The following is a 22,113-nucleotide window of genomic DNA, read 5'->3' on the forward strand; positions in this document are numbered from 1 at the left end:
CCAAGAAAACGACAGTGATTCTTACAAGATTAAGCTTTGCAACCTGCGTACGCCAATGTCTTACTTGTTTATGTTACTGCCTTCCTTCAGACGTTCTCCTGCAGCTCCCGTTTTGGACACTCTCTCACTCCCAGCCAAATCCACCAGGCTGACCTTGCTGACCTTCTCTCCGGAATTCTGCGCAGATGGGACACAGGAGAACAATAGCTAAGAAACACCAGCACAAAGTGCTAACATGTCTGACATTGGTACCATGAAACACTGTTCTTCATAATATTTTATAGGAAAGGGTTGAAGCACTAATGAACCAGAATCAGCTGCGTAGTAACAACAACAAACTTACTGGCAGAGAAGGTCATTAAAACATATCAACTTCAGCAACAGTTAAGACCTAAGACAGGTTTTGTGGTGGCAATATAATCTTAAAAAGTGACCCAACTGTTTGCTTTATCTGGTGTGCTTCCTCACTCTTCAAGGGTTCTCTCAATCTTATGGTCTTGCCAATATTACTTTAATTACTGGACCCCATGGCATTGAAGGTAAAAACACAGCTAAACAGATAATGTATGTGGAAGAGGAGGGAAGAAGAATAATTCACCACAACTTCATAAATTAACCAACAGAAATACATACACCAGAATGCAGGTCATAAAGTGTCTGAGTCACTATAATATTGAATACAGCATGAGAGCGGCTGCTTTCTTCATTCATGTTGGTTGCAGCAACTGTTCGTGATTTGTTTCCCTCCGACATCAGTGACTCAATATCCTAGAGCAAAAAGAGTAGAAAATGATGCTAGGATAAAGGCAAGTATTGTGCTTGCTGAACAAAATCCCCATCTAGATGGAAGGGTGTGTACGTGTGGGAGAGAGGAAGAAGGGAAGGCAGAAGTAATGACAAAATTCTTCGTGCGTTTTGAGATGTATTGGTACGGAGTATATATAATTCCACAGAAGGACTTTAAATCACATTTTTGTTTTAAATGCTGTGCTGTGCTTAAAAACCCAGCAACTACCTTCAGTGCACTTCCTCCTTATCTGCTGCTGAAATATGTTGGTAACATCCACATTACAAATCATATTGTTTAATGCCAGTAATCAGGCCAGCACAGATCTACTTACACAAGTGAACACAACGTGTCTCTTTACTGAACTGCACTAATACTATCTTCACTTAATTGGCTCAAAGGGTTACCTCACTTGGAGCCTGTACCTTCCCATATATGTAAAAACAAAGATGAATACGCTGAGTCTGATATATGTCTGCTGAGTCTTCCAAGACAGCTTCATAAAAGTCATCAGCCAAAAACTAGATATGAACAAAATTTCCTAGAATTTGAACAAAGGAGGTGGGCTTTCAAAGTACACAATTCACCACAAAAGCTGCAAGAGCAGTTTTTACAACTCTAACACACGCAGATGCTTCAGAAAAATAAAAATCCTCATTAAAAAAGCAAAATGGTTCCCACATAAAACTACACAAAGAATGAACATATTTTAAAAGCCAACATTTCCAAATCAGCTTCCTCATAAAATGAAAGGCCTACGCAATTCATACAACTGCACCGCTTTAATTATTTCCATTGTAGCTGCAGTAGTTCACTGGCTTCTACAATATTGATTTATTTGAATGTGTTTTGGTAACGCAAGTAGGCTCAGATGCTGTCATGATTTAAATTATTAATTATATAAGCCTTGTTGTAGGTCCTCATGCAATACACCCATATAAAATAAGAGGTTGTATTCAACAACAACAAAAAAAAAAATCAAAGGAACTCATGCTGGAAGACTAATATTTTTATTTTAGAAGCCTCATATTTCCCATGTCAAGGAAACACTGTGTTCTTGGTGTTTACTATATGCACTGAAAACTGTAAAGTAAAGAGATACTACTATTATGTTTTTAACCAATACAAAGGCAAATCCAATGCTTTTACATGAAATAAATACTCCTGAAGCATTAAAGAAGATCTCTGTGATTGCCAGAGACCATAAACACTCAAGAACCAAAATGTTTTGATAGATACTAGCTTCTCTCTTATAAGATTCCTACTGCTTATGTACATAGGTGTTATTTATAAACTTGTAATTGGTTTAGATTTACCTCAAAGTTTGTAACAGCCAGCTGAGACAGGCCATCTACATATGGTCCCAACACTTTGTGCTCTCGAACCTTAAGGGACTGTCGACTCCTATGGAATAAAGTAGACTTTATGCACAACCACTAGCATGAAATTTATTGAACAACAAAAATTACAGTATGAAATTGTAAGAATCTGCTATATAGTGGAAGTCAATTTATGTCTTGTAACAGGAGGAAAAATAATTTTTAACTCAAATTAACAATAAAGACTCAAATTAATCTAACCATTTTTAATCTATATACATGATTATCCTTAATGCATCCTCCCACCCCAGGATTTGTGGCTGGAACAAAACCCAAAAGGCCTTATTAGGCAGAAAGAATGCTGACACAAAAGGAAACCAAAACTCCTCCCCCACAGCAATTTGCTAAAGCTTCAATTCTTCTTGCATTTTCCATGCTTTGTTGACATGTATCAAGTAAGTCTCAAATCTACCTTTTTAACTAACTTGTGTACTTCTTCACCTAGCGCAATTATATTCAAGAATCAAAATATATCACACATATCAATACTCAGCCAAAAAAAACCCCCAAAAACTATCAAACTACCTCCTGTCTACTACAAACTACAAATGTAGTTTAGATGTATCAAACTACATCTCCAAGCCTAACCAGTATTTTGTGTAGACAAAATGGAAAAAAGCGTGCCATGAGTATATTCTGAGGTGTTACTCTTCCACATTCAAAAAGTTCAACATCTAAACCAGCTGTAAATAATCAAAACAAGCTGTAAATAAGCTTCAAACTCCCAGCTGATGAAAATTCTGGATCATATGGCAAAAATACCCCTGAATTTACTTGTACATAGTCTTGATTTCTGGTGGTAAACTACTTCACACAGTATTTGTTTGCATCATTATGATGGTATCCTAATATTTAAATTGATCCTTGCCAGTTACTACTTCATATACAAGCTATACATAGATACTGTCTTCTTTCTAGTGTTTGGTATCTAAGCCTTTCTAAAGAAGTCATATAAACATACATTCTGAAAAAACCTTCTCAAGGACTTCCAAAGGTGATTTCTACTTTTATAGTTTCAGAGAAAAATAAGGAAAGCTGTGAGGGAGAGTGAAGCCACTCACCCTTTTGGGTCAAGCAGATCTCTGACTTTCTCATTGTAGATTTCCATATAGGACACTTCAACTTTGAAAGTATGAGATTCATTTTCTTCCACAGAGATTCTCTGAAATAAAGCACAACAGAGCCGTGGGATCAGACCCAGCTGCTCTGCATTGCCCATCATTGAAAAGGATTTTCCTGAACCTAAAGGAAAAAAGGAGAAGAAAATGTTTTAGACTCTAGTTTCTGAGCTACTTATGTGTTCATGAAGCACATGTTTTAATACTCTTTATTCCTCCAGAAGCACGTATCAGAACAACTTGACATTCTATTCCAGATAGATAGCTTGCTCTTTGGACTACAATGTACAGGTAAACAAAAAGAGAAGTTATCTTAAAAGGTTTCCTTCAGCAGGGCCATTACTTGAGACCCCTTTGAACACACTCAAACAAAAAAGCCTTTGGTATGAACTACTCCTTTCAGGCTTTGAAAGTGGCCCCAATAGGTAGTAGCTAGGAACTTACAGAGCTGCTTTAAGAACTTTACACTGTCACCAGCTGTGCCAAATGTTTGACATTTCACATTACGTTATTTCAAAATACAATTTTTAAATATTATCTAGCTTCATATTTATGTTTTGCTCTTCCCACTTCCCATGTGTACAAAATGTTCTTCCCCTTTAGCACAGGAGACTCACCTGTCTGTCCATAGGCAAAAATACAAGCATTATATCCCTGAAAGGCCTTTTCGAGAATTCCTTCTCCAAGGCACTTGAACACCACTTCTTGACCTAGAAAATAATTATTTAAGTTTATTTTAAACTGAATATCAGACTAGAATTTACTGAAAGGGGAAGAAGAAAAAAAAAAGGTTTGCAAATTATTTTTTACTACTGACTGCACTGATGAACAAAAATGATTTCATGCACAACTGAGTGACAAGTTCAAAACTGTTGCCTGAAACTAGTGTTAACAGCTACCTCTGTGTTTAAATACAGTGCTGATTTTCCTGCGAAGGCAGCAGTTCTTCGAAAGGTGTCATGTAAGTTGAATGCTTAGAAAGTAACATAAATGTCTACATTTTGTATTATTTAAATGTAAATTTTGCAATTAATATACATTCTTTAATCACAAACTATACCCAAAGGAGTTCTGAAACAGAATTGCAACGAAACCCATTAGTGAACTAGGATATTAGAGGTACAACAAATACCATGCTAGAAATAGTAGCAGTTGTTCTCTTGGGAGCTGGCCTCAAGTTTCACTGTAAACTATTACGATTCACCCCACGGCAAGGTGAGGCTGAAACCAAGATAAAAGCATTCCGATGACATTCAGGAAGGAAGTGCATATTAGGAGGCTGTAAGACTTCAACAGAGCTGTTTAAGGATATATTCTGGCAAATCCATAGTTTGAAACATAAGCTGCAGAATTTCATAGTCTGAAAATTGTCTGCCTGTGCCAGGCAGATTTTAGATATGATTCAATCTTTTAGACATAGAAAATTAAAATAGGCATAGTGGTTAGTCTGGGTTTTTTTTAAGAGGAAAGCCCAGAATATGCACACCATGAAGAGGGTCAATGGGTTGTCTGCTTTGAGTTCTGATCAGAGAGTTACACCAGCTGTGCATACAGCCAAAACAAGCAGAGCTGAGCTAAGGACAGTATTTATGCACCTTCTGGTGTTTGGTTTTCAACTTACATTCACTGCTGGTGACTTTCTGAACAGCTATGATCAGCTGCATCTCTCATTTTGGTAAGTTAGTTTCAGCAGTTTTCAGTTACAAGAAATTATTTTGTACTGTGGATGCAATAGTGACTTCCCTAGTTCTCAAAATGGAACATACTGGCATAAAAAAAAAGGTCTAGCTATACGTTTATACATTGCATGAGAAAATGTATGTTCTATGATCCTTGAGTAATTAGTAGTCCAGAAAATTCCTGCAGAACAACCTGCAGAATGATTGTGGAATGATTTACAGACATGTAAATAGGAATAAAAAGTAGTATATTACTTTTATTTTTCCTTTAACCTAATTTCTCTTCTGCTGTAAAGGAAAAACTAGTGCAGCGATGCCCTATCAAATGGTCTTTCTGTATCTTTCCAGTTGAATTTCTAAAATTTCAAAGTGTCACTGCTCCTTGGATTAACACAGTTCAGAAATGTTAAATATAGGAATTAAAACCAGAGGAGAATCTGTACTCTGGAATAGCTCAATCTCCTTCCCCATGCACATTCATTCACTTCTCATTCAACTTATGATCATTTGGTCATTTCCTATCTATGTTGAGAGCACACCGTTCAATAATCTGGAAATTGCTATAGAGAATGTTAAACTACTGAAAAATGAATGAAGAAAATATATCAGTGGAAGATTTTAACAAGAACATACAATACACAAAAATTTGCTTTCCAAACAGCTCCTGAGAGCACATTTTGAAGTTACCAAATGTCAGTAAGTGGCTCCCTGCCTCTTTATCTGGCTGAGCAAGAATGCAAAATCAAGCAAAGGTTGAAGTTGAGTATAATTATTAAGAGGAAAAAAAGAGTATATATTCCACAATGATTGTGAGTGGAGAGTAAAACCATTTGTCAGAAAAGGAAAAAAAACTTTCATTATCCACTTCTGAACAGCAATAAAACAGTAACCTCCCCCATGGTTCCCAAGGAAAAAAACCAGATATCACAGTGTTATAAAACTGTGCACAGTCATGATAGGCATAAGATGACCTACAGAATCTCTTACTGCTAAATATCAGGAAAGGAAACCAGTTTGAATCTCACAGGCAAAGCTGGATTCTTTTTTTCAGAACGGATTTAATTTTCAAATGGTCAATGCTAAATCTGAAAGTCAATCAGGCCATGATACATAATTCTAAAATGGTGGGTTTATTACAGTTTTTCAGAGCTCAGTAATACAAACATAGACAAATGGGTCATTAAAGAGTGATCTTTGTAGTAACCAGTCGAATTATCATGGGAGAAAATAAAATTTGCTTTTAAGTGCACTAACAGAAAAGAACACCAGATATTAAACTTCAATTACGGGTATTTTATTCATTGCTAATGCAGTGCAGTGTTGAGGGTAGCAGAATATCAACCATGGTGTTTCGATATTTTTCATCAAGCAATCTCACTGCTTCCCTCACAGATTTTATTAGTGGGTGTGCAAATTGATTGCAAAATCTGTATTATAGAGAATTATGTCTACATGCATTTATGGTCAATCAAAAGAAATAATGCAGTTCCATTGCCTACACTACTGCATTTTTGTTTTGCTAAATGCATCTATATCACCTGCAATTAATACTTTCGCTTATTTACAGGACTTTTCTTCCACAGATACCTGGTGTTTAAAGAGGTAAGCAGGGGTTTTAACTCTATTCTAACTTCATTTACAGAAAAACAGAGAAATACAGAAAAAAAAATATATTTTCCCCTACACCTGTCTGCTCATCCCTTTGAGGAAAATGGAGAAAAGTCTGGTGATTTTTTCTTGCAGAACACAGTCTAAATAATCTTGTTTCCTTTACTTTAAGGAGCAAGACTGTTGACCTGGAATCAGGAAGTGAGGAAGATTATCAGACAATGTTGCCGGATGCTCTGTAACTCTGGTTAAGGCTCATGTGGCAGTGTTCCGAATGCTGCAAAGCAGGCAACCCTGTTAACCCAGCGTTAGGGATGCTCTGCTAATCGAAACCTGAGAAACACTGGTGGATGCCCACTCGGTTCTGAAGATGTAGTGGAAAGCAACGTCAGGACAATACGGAAATCTTTTCCACTTTCACCAGACAGCTGTAAGTGTCTTCGCAGCTTCAAGACACAATTTGTACATTTTGACAAGCCTGATACCAACAGTAGAGAAAAAAAAGAAATCTAAGAAAGATCAAATGAATAACACTTAGTACCTCAGGAGGCCACTTCCAACAGGAAACTGACCCAAGAATCTTCCCATCAGCTCTTAGGACTGAGTACTTTCACGTGTTCAGCACTCTGACATACTCAGACATTCTTCCATAAACACATAAACCAAGATAATAAACATCTCTCCTTTTAGAAATAACCATACTAAAGGTATTGAAGATTTCAGCATTCAGAATGGTATCTGTGACTTATCTGAAAGCTAAAGGAAACCCATGCTCCTCTCAGATTTACATTTTAACCTACTTAAATTCCTGGAACTTTCAAATGCTTGTGCCGTTACCATGCAGCAAGGGCATTTAGTATGACACTTTGAAGCTAAAAAGTTTTTTCACATGTTCTCTACCTTCTGAAATGGCTGGGTATTTCAATGGCAAAAATATAAAACAAAAGTAGCAAAGTATGGCATTGCATGTGTTAATAATGGCTATTAAATTACTATTAATTCTAAAATAAAACTTTCGCATTATCTGCCCAAAGAACTGTACATGAATGTCTTACATGGAATCTCTGAGCCAGTATGAATTATTAGAATATTTAAATTCAGAAAATATGTAAGATAATTAAAAGTCCCTGAAAACACAAAGATAAATCAGTATCATGACATGCAAGAATATTACAACACATACCATTTTCAGAATGAGATATTTAAGCATTATTTTTTGTATCTCTATGCTTTTTCCCCTTCTCTTCCTCAAAATCACTCCCTTATAGTTTCTGAAGCCCTGATAGGAAGACCCACTTTGACAGCATTCCTAGGGAAACCTACACATTGCAGAGGAACCCTAGGACCTCTTCTCACAATCTGCAAAATTAAGCCAGTGACATTTACAAATACAGTTTATACGTTCGCAGTTCGCTAGACTGGTGACAGACAGCGGATAGAAGAAAGGGGAGGGGAGGAAAAAGGGCTGCACCCTTGCCAAAACTCCCTTTTAAAAAAAAGGCAGTTAACAGTATAGTCTTTCCTAAGATCTGCTCATTTAAGGACAAACATGTTCAAGACGCACTGTAACAAAAACTAGTTTCAGTGTCTGGTTTCCAGATGTCTAGTATTTCTAGTTGACAACAACTCATTGATCTGAAATAGGGATATTTGTCTCCTATTAACACAGAATCATTCAGCCAGGTCACGACTGCAACGCTATGACACATCGCTGCCGTTCCTGAACCCCCTCCTTTACATGGTAAAAATAGCTAGAATCAAATAACAACTTGTTATGTGCAGCACTGAAAATTCAAGTCTCTTTATGGCTTAATCTCTAACTCACAACATTTTAACAAGCAAATCTTGACAACAATAAATTGCAGTTGGTTCCATGATGTAACAGTTAAAATAAAACTTTATTTGTGAAGACCAGAATTATTAAAAGCTCTACTAGATAACAGTTTTTAAAGAATCTCTCTAAAACTGGAAAAAATATGTCAATGGTTCACCTTAAAACGTAAAAACATAAGAGCGAGCATCATTTAACTGCTGCAGCCTAACACTACAGAACTGATAAAGCACTGGAGTCTTTAACATTCAAATCTTTAAACCACTAAAAGGTCTTCAGTGCTTCAAATTAGGTGCCGCAACACCTATATTTTAAGTGTACCCATACGGTACTAAAATCATACTGAATAATTAAGTTTCCTCAAAAATGTACAGGTCAGTTGTCAGCTGTGTGACACAAAATTAAGTCCTACATACTATGTAGAGTCTCCTCTTAAAAAAGTAAAAAATTCAAGGGAACAGTAAGACAGGGATAGGTTTCTCCCACATTACAGCTTAAGTGGGTAGGCCTGAACTACAGACACTCCTGTCTGCTAAAAATCCACAATTTACTATCATTCACAAGGGCAGAAGTGTACAGTTCTTCAAGCCACTTGCCTGGTTTGTTTCCTTTTAAAACAGCTGCTGGAAGAGCAGTAGTCAGCATATATATGTATTTCATATGAAATTAAAGTTTAGCCCAAAGTCAGGTGTTTAGCCTCTCAGGACAATGCAGCCTGCAGAAACACAGATCTGAAATTTCAGTCCAAAATGTGATGCAGTTTAGGGGGTTTAAGAAAAATCCACAGTCGAGTCAATACAGCCTGAGGTCCTTGGAATGGGCCTGCCCAAGTGCTATGGTAGGTATTTATACCATCTCTTGAATCCTTCCTAAACTGAAGAGTTCCTTTCCTTTCTTTTAAAAAATCCACTTCACTGTAGAATTCAATAGGGTCTTACTGTTGTCTAGGCTTGTAAAAAGAATTCTTTGTTCTTGTCGCTGAGAACTTCTGTGTCCTCCCCTTCACCAAAATGCTGAGCTGTTATTGGTGTCTGTGAGCTTTTCAAAGCAAGCAGGTGTGTCCTTATCCATGAACTGACTCTTGACCCATTCAAGTCAAGAAACGAGCAGTAATAAAATGCTGTTTTGCATATTCTCAAAACTTCTCTCCTATAGCCTGCCAGGCAAAGCTTATCCCTTTTCCAGATCAAGGCAAATTCATTCTGTCCTATAACAAAATTCCTCTCCTTTCTCAAAAATCTATTTCATTGATCCATTTTTGGTTATTTTTTTTCCTTTCAGATAAGAGGCTCATATACTTGCCAAATACCCAACTATGTCTCTCAGAATTATCAGAAAAAAGGCCCATGAGCTACCACGTGATGATCAGCACAAACCCAGAGGTTTGTAACCGTTCCTTGCTTGGAACAATGCAGCCACATATTGTTCGGAAACACACAGCCGCAGTATTCAGAGTAATCCTCTACCTGCTAATTGGTTGGATTAAAACGAAACACACTGACACTTCATTTTCAGTCTTAAGAGCGATTCAGAGGAGGTTCTGCATCTTGCGATCTCTAAGCTGGGATATCAAGTTGTTAAAGAAGTCTCCATCTCTTGCAGTATCTGAAACCAAAGCACCTCTTCCACAAAGGTCTTGTGAAAGAGCTTATTCCTCTTCTGTGCTCCAGTCCCTGTCTCAATGAGAGATACAGTCCTGCAAGGACAGCTGCAAAGATGCTCTCTCTAGATGTTTTTCCTCATGTGAAGGTCATCTTCACTATTTATGTTAGTGATATTGCTGGATCATCTTCAAATTTAGAACCCAATTTCCACTTCAGTCACTATTTATGTTAGTGATATTGCTGGATCATCTTCAAATTTAGAACCCAATTTCCACTTCAGTGGAAAAAAATTGCTAGAAAGAAATTCTGCTACCAGCAACCTACTTCTATACCATGATTATTTAGGGGGGAAAAAAAAAAAGGTAGTTTAGTGCTTTGTACATACAGGGTTATTGAAATAAAAGTTAGAACCTAAATACACAGCATTAGGCCTTCATAGCAACAATCCCAATATTTTCAAATGCTGGAAAGAGAAGATAACTTTCAAATTGGAATAAGATCCCTTGTACTACCCTGAATAGGAGTTCAGAAAGAAAATTAGTCCATACAAAATAAGCCTTAGCTTCAGCCAAAAAAAGATTAAAATGCACTAAACTCATTCTGTGAGATAAGAGAAAGAGATGGCTAATGCCATTTCAGGGTCAGCCCTGCTCCCCCACAGCCTGAGAATTGTTACCAATTACCCATGCAATTAAGTTTATCCAAACAAGAATCTTGCTCTTATGCAAACAATATTAATAAGCGCCAGTAGTATTGTGGATCAAAGTGAAATATAAAAGCAGCCTATAATCAACGTATGATAGCCTTAAGGATCCTGTAACAAAGGTGCATTTCCAGGAGAGTAAAAACTTTGGTTTTGTTGACATTAAAAAAAAAAAAACCACACCAACAACATAGAAGAGTTATCTGCATAAGTCAACACAGAATTTGGACCTATGCTGTCTGTGGTGCACACCATTTCATGGCTTTTCTGATGTCCCACATCAACTGACAAAATCTTTAATATAGTATGATATACACAGATCTATTCAACAGAACGCAAGATGAGCATGTTTTGGTTTTGCACAGAGCACCATGACAGAGTAGCCTAGTACTTGAGAATCTCTTGTTAAACCTTCCACTGTATTTCTGTGATGCAGATAAAAGGGTTTTTTCAACTAAATTTGTCTCATATACCTTTTTTATTTCAAGAATTTTATTTAAGCTTGAAGCTTATATATTACTTACATACAACAAGCACTCTGGACTTCGCCTTCAAGCTTTACACGCATTTCCTTTTAATTGTGCAACTAATCATTGCTCTTGCCAATGACGTTAAACTTACACATCCACACAGAATTACTTCAGGCAGGGAGTATTTAACATATCTGTCTAGCTTCCAGATCAGCATCCCTTCTGTAGTCCAGTGTCTAACCACAAAATTACAGTTTAGTTCAAAAACTTAGCCTGGCAGGTGGCTCGTTTGGAGTCTTAAGCTTGTTAATTCTGTAACAGTCTCTGGTATGATCTCTAGACATAGACAACATGTATATTTGCAAGGTGCCTAGAACAACAGGGGGTTGTTCCATGAGGCAAAGGAATTATTAAAAACCCCAACCAAAACCAGTTATTTTTTTGTTTAGTACATTTAGGCCAAGCTGTGAAAAAGACTTAGGGCACCTTAATGCTAAAAATATGTAAAAACTGAAATCTTGCCATTTCAGCATTTGGTTTGTTGGCTTTAAAACAAGAAACGCTACTTTAGTACTAGATAGTATCAGCTCATACACAAGCAAGTGAACAAGCCAGCAACCCAGTAACTTGGGCCTGAAATAGATTTTTATTTTTTAACTTTTATTTTGATATTCTGCCCAATTCATTATGTTCTAGAACATGAGGGCTGAAAGTCACAAGTTAACTTCAAGACCATACAAAAAAAAAAAATCATCAGTGAAACCATTGTTTTTTATATGCAAGTCTTGAAGTTCACATTCTTATCATATTTCTAAGAGGAAAAAAAAAAAAAAGAAAAAAACCCAAGGAAAACAGTTTGGTTGGTTTTGTTGTTTTTTTTCCCCAGGCAGGAACACTATCTGGAATGGGCAAAAAAACACCTTACAGCTTTCTGGCCAGTAAGAAAACGCGAGATGTGGGTGGCAGCTTCCTAGAGTCCACTCTGACAAGAGGTTCATCTGTATACAGATAATAAAACTTCAAATTCTCAGATAAGAATAATTCAATGACAACTTCTGAAAGAGGCTAGAGAAATCAAGTTTTAACTCAAATTAAAAATAAATAGAGTTAGAACTCCACTGAATTCACCTGGAGATGGGTTAATCCCAGACAGAAACAAGTTTAACTGGTTAGGGGTGTTTCCCTGGTTTATCTCTTCTCTACAAGCGGGTTAGCACCATGGTGCACCCAACAGGTGCAGTTCCTACTTGCACATGGTGCCAAGACCTGGGTGCATACCATCACCTGCTTCCTTTCAAAGGAAATGGAGGGATGCAGGCACAAAAGGAGGTGCTGTGTGCTCCAATGGCCCTACCAGCTAAACCTATGAATACTGTGCAGTGCAAACAGTTATTGAAAGACAGACGCAGAACTTTTTTCCTGAAGAAACCTATCTTTGCTCAGGGAAGTAAGAAATACAGTGGAATCTATGATCATGTGCAATCCCTAAGATTTGGGATTTGATACCAGGGGCTACGGCAGTCAGAGATACATTTTAACACAAGTATATGACAGTTCATTTATTAGACTATTGATCTCAAACTTTGAGCTGATTAACCCTATTAAGCTTCAAAATTTCTTATGGGCCACAAAACTTCATAATATGAACATTTAAATCGAAAAAACTTTTTTTTTCCCCTTTCCATGGATCACAGCCTTGAAATCCCAGTGTTCAGAGCCATTTCTATCAAAACAAGTCCTCTTATAAAGTATGAATATGCTAATACACAAATCCAGTTATCAAAAAACTAACTACAATCTCGCCTGGATTATCCAGCTTTTGGGAGGAAGGAGTCATAAAACTAATCACTGAAAAACATTAGGGATCTGAACAATCAGACTATGAATGACTTGAAAGACCTGAAATAATCACACTGAGGATAACATGCTTTATTCCTCTCTCATGCACAGGAATGCAAACCATTGAGAGCACACATGTTCATCACTAGCATTAGTCAGAAGTAATTTCTGATGCAGAACTGAAATTTCATTTTAAGTGACAAAAAGAATACTCAAAAAAGGCTCTTCCAGGGGATTAAAAAAACAAACACTATAGCTTAGATGTAAAAGCATCCCTCCTGATGCTCCAGTGCCCTCCCAGTGTACCAGGCACCTTAAAGCTTACATTCCTTTTAAACTGAGACACTAGCACTCAGATGACTCAATCCTTTTAAAAATGAGAAATCTGTTTCTGTGAAGAAGTCACATTACAAAATGCAAAACACCTCCACAAAACAAAACCCCAAGCTCTCATATGTTCTCAAATTATTTATTGTCAAATGTATGGAAAATAGTTTACCTGCATATTTTGTGGTGTTTGATTCATCCATGGACCAGAAGCAGTGATCAAAGGCAAACACCTATAGAAGCACATAAAAATATAAATTAGGAACTCTTTCCGGAGATACTCAAAACCCGCCTGGACACAATCCTGTGCAACTTGCTCTAGGTGAACCTGCTTTAGCAGAGGGGTTGGACTAGATGATCTCCAGAGGTCCCTTCCAACCCCTACCATTCTGTGATTCTGTGGCTACAAGACTCTTAAAGCAGTACAAATCCATAACTGCTTAACTGCAGTTAGGCTCTATTGTTTCTATGGATCCTAAATCAGAACTGTAAAAAGGCTTCATCAGCAGGACTACTTCTGGGAAATATTGAGAGTTGCAGAACTGTGGTACTTCTTTTCTATCTGTATTATACACAATAGAAAATACTGCTTACTGTATCCTTAATACAGACTTCAAAACACAGCCAAAACCTAATAATTAGCTCCACTCCTCTCCAGGCACTTAATGCTGACAAAAGTTTCTGCCAACAGTAATGAAACAGCACCAAAAGGACTAAATATACAGAACTTGGCAAGATGACTATTTAGCAGACATTAATACAAGATGCAAAAAAGTTTTACCACGGGTTGGACTTCTAATGCTCATAGAAGAGCATTACTACTTACAGGCCTTAAGGAGCAAATAAATAGTATCAGATTATCTGCCTAAACTCAGAGGACAGTACTGGATCTCAGTAGAGGAAGCTCAAAAACTAGAAATAGAAAATGTAGCTCTATTGGACAAACAAGCTATCAGAGCCTGCTGTAATGAAAAGACTTAATATCATTTCAGTCAAGAATTCCAGCTGGGTAGAAATTGAATGAGATTCAATATTGTGCTCAGTGGGCTTGTGGACCTGGAACAGTGTCCTGTAAAACCACTTAACATGTTGGGATTTGATCCAAGTTATTTTTTCTGCACAGTTGAGAACATCATGGTATAGCCATTTAACACTGTTGTTTTAACAGCTCTATATTGCCACAAACACACCTTAAGATGCAGTGTATTTCCCACATTTTACCATGGTAAACTGACAGTGGATGAGTTAATGATATAGATTTTTATTTTTTTTTTCTTTTGGTATCCCAAGAGATGGGGGGAAAAAACCAAACAACCTTCTTTATTCAAACTTTGCCTGGGCCAAGATTTTCTTTGCCTGGTCTTCCAACAGCTGATCTCCTCAGTGAGACAAATCATGCAGGTCAATGTAGAGCAAGAGCTACAGGCTCTACTAGAAGAAATGTCAAATTCCCTGTGAGACAAACCCTGAAGTGAGGAAGAAGATACATAATTTCCTTTTGGCTTTTGGGGATGTAGAACACCTTGAATTCCCTGCTATTGCAGAATTACTATGCAATCTAATCTACAGATATATTGTAGCCTAACTCTTCCGAAAATGTCTGTTACTGCAAATATTTCAGAAAGATAAAAACCTGGTAGTGCAGCAACCTCATCAGCTTCCCTTTCCTCCAACTTAATGCAAAACTCATCAAATGGCCTAAGAGAAGACTCAATACTGAGACAACACTTAGCCCACAAGAGTGAAACAGTTCTGGAGTTCCCTTCTGAAGGGAAAACAAAAAAAACTTCCATACTAATAATCTAACAGGGAGGTCTGAGTCACTTACTGCAGCACAAACAGAAAGAGACAACCTCATGAGTCACGACATTTCCTGATGTGACTGAGTCAAAGATGTTGTTTTGCCACTGAACTGCAGGCAAAATGCGGCAGTTACATCACCTTAACTTCAGGCCTCCACGTTAAGTACGAGACATTTTATATTACTTTTGTGCATTTGTTCATCATGCTTCAAATCCAGGCATAATGAACTCTTCATCATCAGTAAGAACGCTCTAACCCTTTTCCTAACTTTTACAGCCCAAGAAATAGTGTTTTTTCTTCTCACATTCCACTTCTAAGGAAATTTTCCTCACAGGACTTGGTAAGGATACCTAATCTCTCTACAATTGAATGGCAAGCATTTCAACTACAAAAGAAAACCCAATTGTAATGATCCAAATCTAACAGATGCCCATTCTTTCCCCTTGAAACTAAGTATTTTCTGCAGTGGATCACACAGCCCAGTTCAGAAAGCTTACCCAGCTACACATGCTCATCTGTAATGATTTAAATGTCAATACAACAATACTGTAGGCCAATTTAATCTATTGTCCTACACATTTTCCCCCTAGTTAACATGGAAAATCATGACAGGATTATTCAGTGACTCATAATTTAAATACTGATCTTGCAAAGAGATTTTCAAAACTAAAATATGTACTTGGAGCCAAATGTTTCTCACAGAAAAGCAGTTTTTATTTAGAGTTTTTTAAAGGTAAAAATTGGTCAAATTCATTTTTAAAAGCTCTGAAATAATTATGCAATAGGAAGAGAAAAATTCTGTCTCAAAACAAAAAAAAATTAAATACAGCATTTTAGTATGTTTTCATACTAAACATAAAAAGCCAGGACATGGACTTAGGCTATTTATAAAATCTGTTCTGGAAATTTGCCAAATCCTTCTAACAGGAGTAGCGAGATTACTTTAAAAAAAAAAAAAAGTCAGGCAAGAAAAAGTAGAAACTGCTGGGGCATGCACTATCTGCAAAACATATAGAGCAGCTGCAGTAAAACTCCCTTCTCCATTAAAACAGGCTGGCAAAACTTTAAAAATTACTTTGATCAGTGATGACAAAAGAGTAACCTTGAACATTCCCAGCAACAGTAATTTAAGGAAGCACCCAATCAAAGCAATTTTCAGGACAACTCAGACCTTTGGGAAAATAGACTCCAAATGCAAGAATTAACAGAGTGAGAAATAAGGCATACAAGAGCGAGAAACTTGGTCCCAGTCAGTGAGGCTCTTCCTCAGGTACGTAATGAAGGCATTTTATGGGAAATGCCTGTAGGACAGTGTCCTACCTGAAGAGCGACCCTATTGATCATCTTTTCTGTATAAAGATGACTTACTAGTTTATATTTTCCTGACCTCTAGTGCAGGAACTGCAGGACATGTAGTCCCAAGTAGAGCACACAAGTGTACTTGGGGTCAAAATACAGAACCTACACTGTGAGGAAGAAAAAACCCTCTAAGTCTCGTCTAAGGTGCTCCCTTCCTTCTCCCATCTTCACTGATTATTATTCCTTGAAAACAAAACTGGGGGGTATTAATTTTTCTTTTGATATGAGTATGCAGAATAATAATTTTTTTCTTATTAATTTTTTCTCCCCAAGATCCATTTCCCTGAAGAAGGTATTAAACCCCCTGTCAATATGACTATCAAAGCTATCAGAAGTTCTGTTAATGCGGAAGTCTTAGACTCAATGGCCAGTACTCAAACTGGGCATTACTGGGCACTAAAAATGCCTTTTTAGCTTTCTGAAGCAAGCAAAAAAACTTTACCAACTAACATCAAAACTGTATCACTCAACTATATCAAAACTACTATTAAAACATATTTGAAAGGAGAGATCTGTGACACACAAACCGAACTTTTTAAACTTCAAGTACCCTCTGTGAATTAGTTTTTAACTACATTATGGAAAAATCTATTCCATTTAGGTGTTTTAACATTAGAAGAAAAAAGGCAAATATTTTTTGTTTGAAACTCAAAGTTGAAAATTGTTACCTGTATCTCCACTATTGATTTCCTGAACTTTCAGTTATTCTTCTAAGCATTTTGAGCAACTCTCTGTGACTATATGGATGAGTATTTCTGCTTTCCTACTGCTCTGATGTCAATTCCACAGCCACTATACCGGGAAGCTTAAGGTATTTTCAGAAGGTAAGCAAAACGGGAAAACCACAAAAGACAGGTATACATCTGCTTCAAGTGTCTGCACAGGTTGGCATTCAACCACAAGCAGATGTAAGTTCACACAGGTGTTGGCCAGTTCTCACAACTGGACCCAAAATTATTCCGGGCTCTTAAATTACAGAGGGAACTAACAAACAAGCCTTGAAATTTTCTTATTTTTGCAAGATTCTGTACCTCATACTTCAGCCTGGCATTTAAAAGAGAAAGCTAGATAAAAGGAAGCTGCCAAGAACCTGCCACACTAGGGTAGTAGCTTCTAAACCAAAAATTTTGAGTGGAGCTAACAGACCAACAGGGCGGGTTTTTCCCAGCCCTATTATTTCAGTGTTTGACATTGCACAGTATTTTCAGTCTGAGTGGTATGACAGTTGGAAAAATTTTGGACATCACATTTTAGACATCTAGAAATAGTCAAGTAACAGACAGAGCTACAAGTAATGGAACACAACTCACCAGGACAGATCTTGCACAATTGGAAGTCCATAGTACAAATATGTGTATGAGCTTGAGTACATACTCATTATATATTCATTATAAGAATTTTAACTCTCAAACATTACAGCGGAAACACATCAAAATGAGAAAGAATTAGCCAGGAAGTGCTAGATTGTGGTACTACTGTATCCAGAGTCACCATAAGCATGCACATTACCCTGGGTAACAGAGTTACGTAGGCCATTTCTAGGTTACAGAGAATGGTACACAGAGTGTTAGTAACTATTAAAAGTTAAACAAAAGACTTGTTCTGGTAACCACGAAGTTTAAGTAAAGAAAAGATATGGGGCTTTGATTCAGATTTTTTCAAACACCTACAGCAGTTTAAGGCAGCTGTTGGTTACTATTTTGCTAACGAGGCAGCTAGAGGTTATGGCTTCCACAGCAAAGCAAACAGTGACACAGGTCTACGCACCCACCACATGAGTTAAAAATCTGGAGTTTTGTCTCAAATTCACCTGTACCTGTGGCTTAAAACAAGATTGCAGATTTTAAACTAGAAGGGCCATTGTGCCTGACTGCTACATAGTAGTAACTTCTCAGAGAATCAGAAAAGACAGCCAAGGGGTATTCACATTTTAAATAGCCAAAACAGTATTCTGCAGAACTCATTTTTATTAAAGCCCCTAATCATTGGCTTGAAGAATTAATAATGTTAAGGGTTTACACGTGCAAGTACACTTACGTGAACGACTTGCAGGTAATGAGTACCATATCCAATATTAACTGCTTGCCAGATTAAGCCAAATGACATAATTAGTTTAGAAAAGAGTCTAATTTCACATTCATTATCTGTTGTTTTGAAGCCTAATCCTCAGTATAGGCTAGAGTCTGGGGCTTCCAGCACTTAACAGGGCACTACCCAGACAGATCATAACCCCTAATGTGTACTGTCTATGCATTTATACAATATTGTAAATGCACAGCTAACATGTTTAATAGCCATTCCCATCTGACTGATAGATGGCCAATTAATCATGCTTTGTTTTTAGAGAAAAAAGTTATGCTGGACAGGTGAAGACATCGCTCACATGAATCTCCATGAAGCAGTCAGTCTGACATGCAGGGTGACTTACAGGGCTACCTGGTCACTAAAAAGAAAAACAAGGGAGAACTGAGGAAGGGAAATTTTCATTCACCAGGCAGCTGTTCCTACATCCCTATTACAACTGCTGATGGAGGTAAGTGATAAAGGAGATACATTAGGAAACAGCAAACAGTCTACACTGGCAAGCTTAGTGTAAATGAATTAAAAAGAAAGAAGTTGGTCACTGTACGAAAAACACAAGACCTACCACAGGCCTAAAGAAGTATGGACAGAAAATCCAAAGGTGGCCTAGGGCACAGTTCACAAATCTCATGTCAGAACAACTGTTTACCTTTGTCACAAAATTACATTAAAATCCCATGAGTAGTAATGCACTTAAACATGATGTTTAAAGAAATAGCAAAACACCCTAATATCCTTAAATAACTTTTCCTACCACAGCTTCTGAGCTACGGAGTTGAACTGGGATCACAATTCATCCATGGCTGGAAGAATATTTATGAAATTTCATTTTTAAAAAAATCCTAATTTGAAGACAATCAACTATGCACAGTACCCTAAAAACTGTATAAATCAAGAACATCAAATTTCATGTTACATCTTTACAAACTCAAGGCCTATTTCCACTGACGATAAGAACCTTCTTCTGTCTCAAACTGATAAACATTTCGCACAACACCATTAAGTTTCAGCATTATAGCTGAAGGATATTAATGACCATCTAACTATACCTAACAATAACGTGGCATATATGCACAAGCGTGCAGCTGTTATGTTTTTGTCAAAGAAATGCAAGGCCATAATTAAGCTTTTACATAATGCCAAGAATAACTTTATCTGCCTATAATGGCACATGAATTATGTACTACAGCAAATGAAGGCTCCTGTAAAAAAGTTTTTGTGAAATTACAACAACAGGAAGGAGGGAGGTTTTTCTGCTTTTTTAAAAATTGTTAACCATGAACAAACTCTTTTGTATTACATATATTAACTGGGATTGACAGAACTACTTTATCAAATGCTTTCAAAAAATTGAGAAATTAAAAACTAGGTCCATGATTTTAAGAAATTCAATCATTCTAGGGGGAAAAAAAAAAATCAATCAGTACAGCCTATCATCTTAAACTGTAATATCAGTGCTATTCATTTTCACCTACTGTGACCTTAAATTACATATTTTGGTTTGGTTTTTTTTTCAAATATGATTACTTCAATTTGTGTTAAAATAGAGTTTGTTCTATTCTTCTCTGCCTATTGGGAATAATACATGTGACTTAGATATTTTCTTCTGATACTTCAAAAAATTAATCAAAACAATACATATAAATGTTATATCTATATATGCACACACACATATAAAATAGCTGTCTGGACCATAAAGTCCATAGATATCTATATAAGACAGATATATGGATCAATATCCATCCCAATTTCTACTCCCAGAAGGCCTATAGAATGCTCTGCTACACCTGTAGAAGTCACATCAGATTTGCATACACTGTTTCTTGAAGATCTACAAATCAGAATAACAGAAAATAAAACCACATTCAGAGCTAGCTACAGCTTTCTGCTGTAAAAAGTACCCTCCAATGGAAACAAAAAGGATAAAATTATCATTAAAATGCTGAAACAAAATACCAATACAGTGTTTTGCATTTGCTGACAAGACGTGGTTTACACAGTCCTTTTACCTTATCATTGCTACCAGTCCTAAACTGCTACTGTATTTGTCATCCCAGTAAGGCTCCTTCTCTATCCCAACAGGTACGTAACACTCATCCTCACTCCCTTCCTCTGCATTACAAACAGCATAGAGAATCTTTTCTAGGCGAATTCCAGTGCACTTTGGCCACTTTTACACAAATTATTAATTCCTAAATATCATCAATTACAAACAACAACAGTTCATTTCTTACTAGATGTGTTTTGCCACATTTTAAAAATAGTATTTTAACTTTTAAGCACAATTATATGCAATGAAATGTTTTACACACAATACCTATTTACTCTTTCAAATGTTTTTATGTATACATTAAAATCATAGCTTGTCCTGGTCACAGCTTTAACAAATTATATGTCTGCATGTCAGTTGGATTATAACTTATTCTTCTGGAATTATGAAGTCTTTAAGTTAGCAGCGTGAGGAATAGATTTTTTTTTAAAATGTATTTTCCTTTATCAAAGCTGTATTGATCACATGCCATGGCAACATGCCCAACACTTCTGCATTGCTCAACATTTTCAAGCAGGTACAAATGCAAAAAGAGACAAAATACTTACCTTGGGTGGTTTTCTAGATGATTGGCAAAAAAAAAAGCAGCAACGACGATGAGAAGTATGAATACACCATTCACGTAAAGGGAAGGAGCAAAGAAAAAGAAAAGAAATAAAGTCAGTGTACATCACTACTATTATCTGAACTTTTTTGTAATCCACAATGTATTTAAGACTAATCGGATCAGAAGATATTTATATGATACACCACAGATTTTTAACCAGTAATTACTTAATTACTAAAACAGCCCCACATTGAAAAGAAAGGAAAATGTCAGATTCCTTATAGGTATAAAAATCTAACAGCACTAAGTTCCAGAAAGAAGACAAGCATGTGTTTTGTCATGGAAGTCAAAACACAGCCCATCTTTTGTGGCAAACTGAGCCTGCAAACTGGCAGACCAAGGTGCCAGGATGAAGCCCCACTGACTTCAGCAGTGTTACACACGTGAGACCAAGGTAACAGTCAAATAAATGTGTATTGTAGACATTATAGAAGTGTGAAGAAAAATAAACTTGTGTTATTCCTAGCCACAGAAAGCCTACATGGAGCATAGGAAGCCAACGCAAAAACAGTTACACCTCACACACAACTCCAATGAGTGCTGTCAGAAATAAAAGAGATGACAAACCCCCAAACTAAAGACACCAGTTCAGTGTACTTCAACTTGTCCTTAAATGCTTTTCTGCTTATGCTTGCAGCCATATGGCCACATAGTAAATTAAATCAGTTTGAGGTTTTTTGATGAGATTTCTTTCTTTCAAGTGAGATTGCTGCCCTGTCTCACTGTGCAACCCTGTGCTCGCTAATACCGCTGCAAGAGAGGAGCTGAAAATACAGTGTAGAATTAGACTGACTTAGGCCATTCATGAAAACTGCAGCCTTAGGCATATGTTTAAATTTTGTATTGAAATAAGAGAACATAGTAAAG

At 36.8% G+C, this 22,113-nt stretch overlaps 1 protein-coding gene across 5 annotated transcripts in view; it reads right to left on the reverse strand.

Annotated features, from left to right (window-relative positions):
- KIF13A (kinesin family member 13A) overlaps nt 1-22,113 on the reverse strand; it is a 120,311-nt gene that overhangs the window by 51,684 nt on the left and 46,514 nt on the right. For all 5 annotated transcript variants that reach the window (XM_054818042.1, XM_054818041.1, XM_054818040.1 and 2 more), the window contains exons 3-9: nt 21,188-21,200; nt 13,518-13,578; nt 3,902-3,994; nt 3,228-3,408; nt 2,104-2,191; nt 634-768; nt 65-177 (exon numbers count right to left, since the gene is read on the reverse strand). In XM_054818042.1, coding sequence (XP_054674017.1) covers nt 65-177; nt 634-768; nt 2,104-2,191; nt 3,228-3,408; nt 3,902-3,994; nt 13,518-13,578; nt 21,188-21,200 — 684 coding nt within the window. The remainder of the gene's footprint in view (nt 1-64; nt 178-633; nt 769-2,103; nt 2,192-3,227; nt 3,409-3,901; nt 3,995-13,517; nt 13,579-21,187; nt 21,201-22,113) is intronic.

The sequence above is a fragment of the Grus americana genome, chromosome 2 (assembly GCF_028858705.1).
Source record: "Grus americana isolate bGruAme1 chromosome 2, bGruAme1.mat, whole genome shotgun sequence".
In the NCBI taxonomy this organism is placed as follows: Eukaryota; Metazoa; Chordata; class Aves; order Gruiformes; family Gruidae; genus Grus; species Grus americana.